Raw genomic sequence first — 1,410 nt, forward strand, 5'->3', positions numbered from 1 at the left:
ATGAAAGTCTCTTCATTTTTCTGGAATGTTAGAGGATTGGGAAACCACAAACCTGTGGAGATGTTGATTAGTTTACTCAAACTACACAAACCTCTTCTGGTTTTTCTTGCTGAACCTATGGTGCCGTACATTGATGCTTTTGAAGTCATTTTCAAATCTGTTAATATGCATTTGGTGGCTACGTCTCCTATTGTTAATAAAGCTGCGAAGCTTTGGTGTTTGTCGGTTCCTAATTTGGTTCGAAATTTCTTGGTAAATGAACAATTTATTTCTGTAACTTGTCATTTGCATGATAAATGTTTTAGTTTTGCAGGTGTTTATGGTGCTACCACATACGTGGCTAGACGGGTTTTGTGGAGGGATCTTAGTTCCTTCATAGGGTCTTGGTGTATTATGGGTGATTTTAATGTTGTGCTCTCAGCCGATGACTGTAAAGGAGGGGTGGCTCCTAATCAGGTTTCTTGCAATGAATTCCTTGATTGGATTAATACTAATGATCTTTCTTGTATGCCTTTTACTGGTACTTGCTATACTTGGTGTAATGGAAGGAGAGGGCTCCATAGAATTCATAGAAAATTGGATAGGGCGTTATGTAACGAAGTGTGTTTGGATGAATGGGATTCTTGTACTTATCAGGTTCTTGTTAAAAATTGTTATGATCATTCCCCTATTCTTACTAGTCTTGCTAGTAATTCTTTGAAGAAGGTTAGCAATTTTCGTTTCTTTTCTATGTGGCTTCAAGACGCTTCATGTATGAAGCTTATTCGTGATTCTTGGGCTAATAAGGTTGTTGGTTGTCCTATGTTTATTTTACATCACAAGTTAAAAAGGTTGAAAGTTGAGCTACGTGACTGGAATAAAAATTCTTTTGGTAATGTTCACAATGTCGTTTTCTTAAACAGGGTCTTTTGCTTGGTCTTCAACAAACCTTAGAGACTGCTAGTATGTCTGATATTGATGGACTTCTCTATTAAGAAAGGATCGCTAAAGTGGAGCTTGATCAGGCTCTTCACTGTCAATATTTGTTTTGGAAAGAAAGGGCTAAAATGCTTTGGTTTAAATATGGGGATAGAAATACTGTTTTTTTCCATGCTGTGGTCAAGAGGAGGAATAATTTTAGTGGGATTCATCGTCTACGAATTGATAATGTTGTTACTGAGGATCCTACACTCATTGAGGAACATATTTTGGACTTTTATAAAACTCTTTATGCCGAGTCTATTTCTCATGATCAGGATGCAAACAATATGGAAGATTTTATTGGTACTTATATTCCTGAGCTGGTTTCCTCTGAGGAGAATATGATGTTGCTTAAATGTCCTGATTTTTTGGAAATCAAGAATGTTGTTTTTAACCTTAATGGTAATAGTGCTCCAGGTCCTGATGGCTTTGGTGGTGTTTTTTATCATT

At 36.5% G+C, this 1,410-nt stretch overlaps 1 protein-coding gene across 1 annotated transcript; it reads left to right on the forward strand.

Annotated features, from left to right (window-relative positions):
* Nucleotides 1–974, forward strand: LOC137809876 (uncharacterized). The gene is made up of 2 exons (XM_068610937.1): nt 1–786; nt 903–974. Exons 1-2 carry the CDS (start codon nt 1–3, stop codon nt 972–974), a joined length of 858 nt encoding a protein of 285 aa, XP_068467038.1.
* The last annotated feature ends 436 nt before the right edge of the window (nt 975–1,410 follow it).

Source organism: Phaseolus vulgaris, chromosome 2 (genome assembly GCF_000499845.2).
Source record: "Phaseolus vulgaris cultivar G19833 chromosome 2, P. vulgaris v2.0, whole genome shotgun sequence".
Lineage (NCBI taxonomy): Eukaryota > Viridiplantae > Streptophyta > Magnoliopsida > Fabales > Fabaceae > Phaseolus > Phaseolus vulgaris.

Bases quoted from the DNA above. Each gene is read 5' to 3' on its own strand.
- LOC137809876 (XM_068610937.1), top strand. From the start codon at position 1: ATGAAAGTCTCTTCATTTTTCTGGAATGTTAGAGGATTGGGAAACCAC. The intron at 787-902 runs GTTGTTGGTTGT...TTTCTTAAACAG, and splicing joins GTGATTCTTGGGCTAATAAG to GGTCTTTTGCTTGGTCTTCA.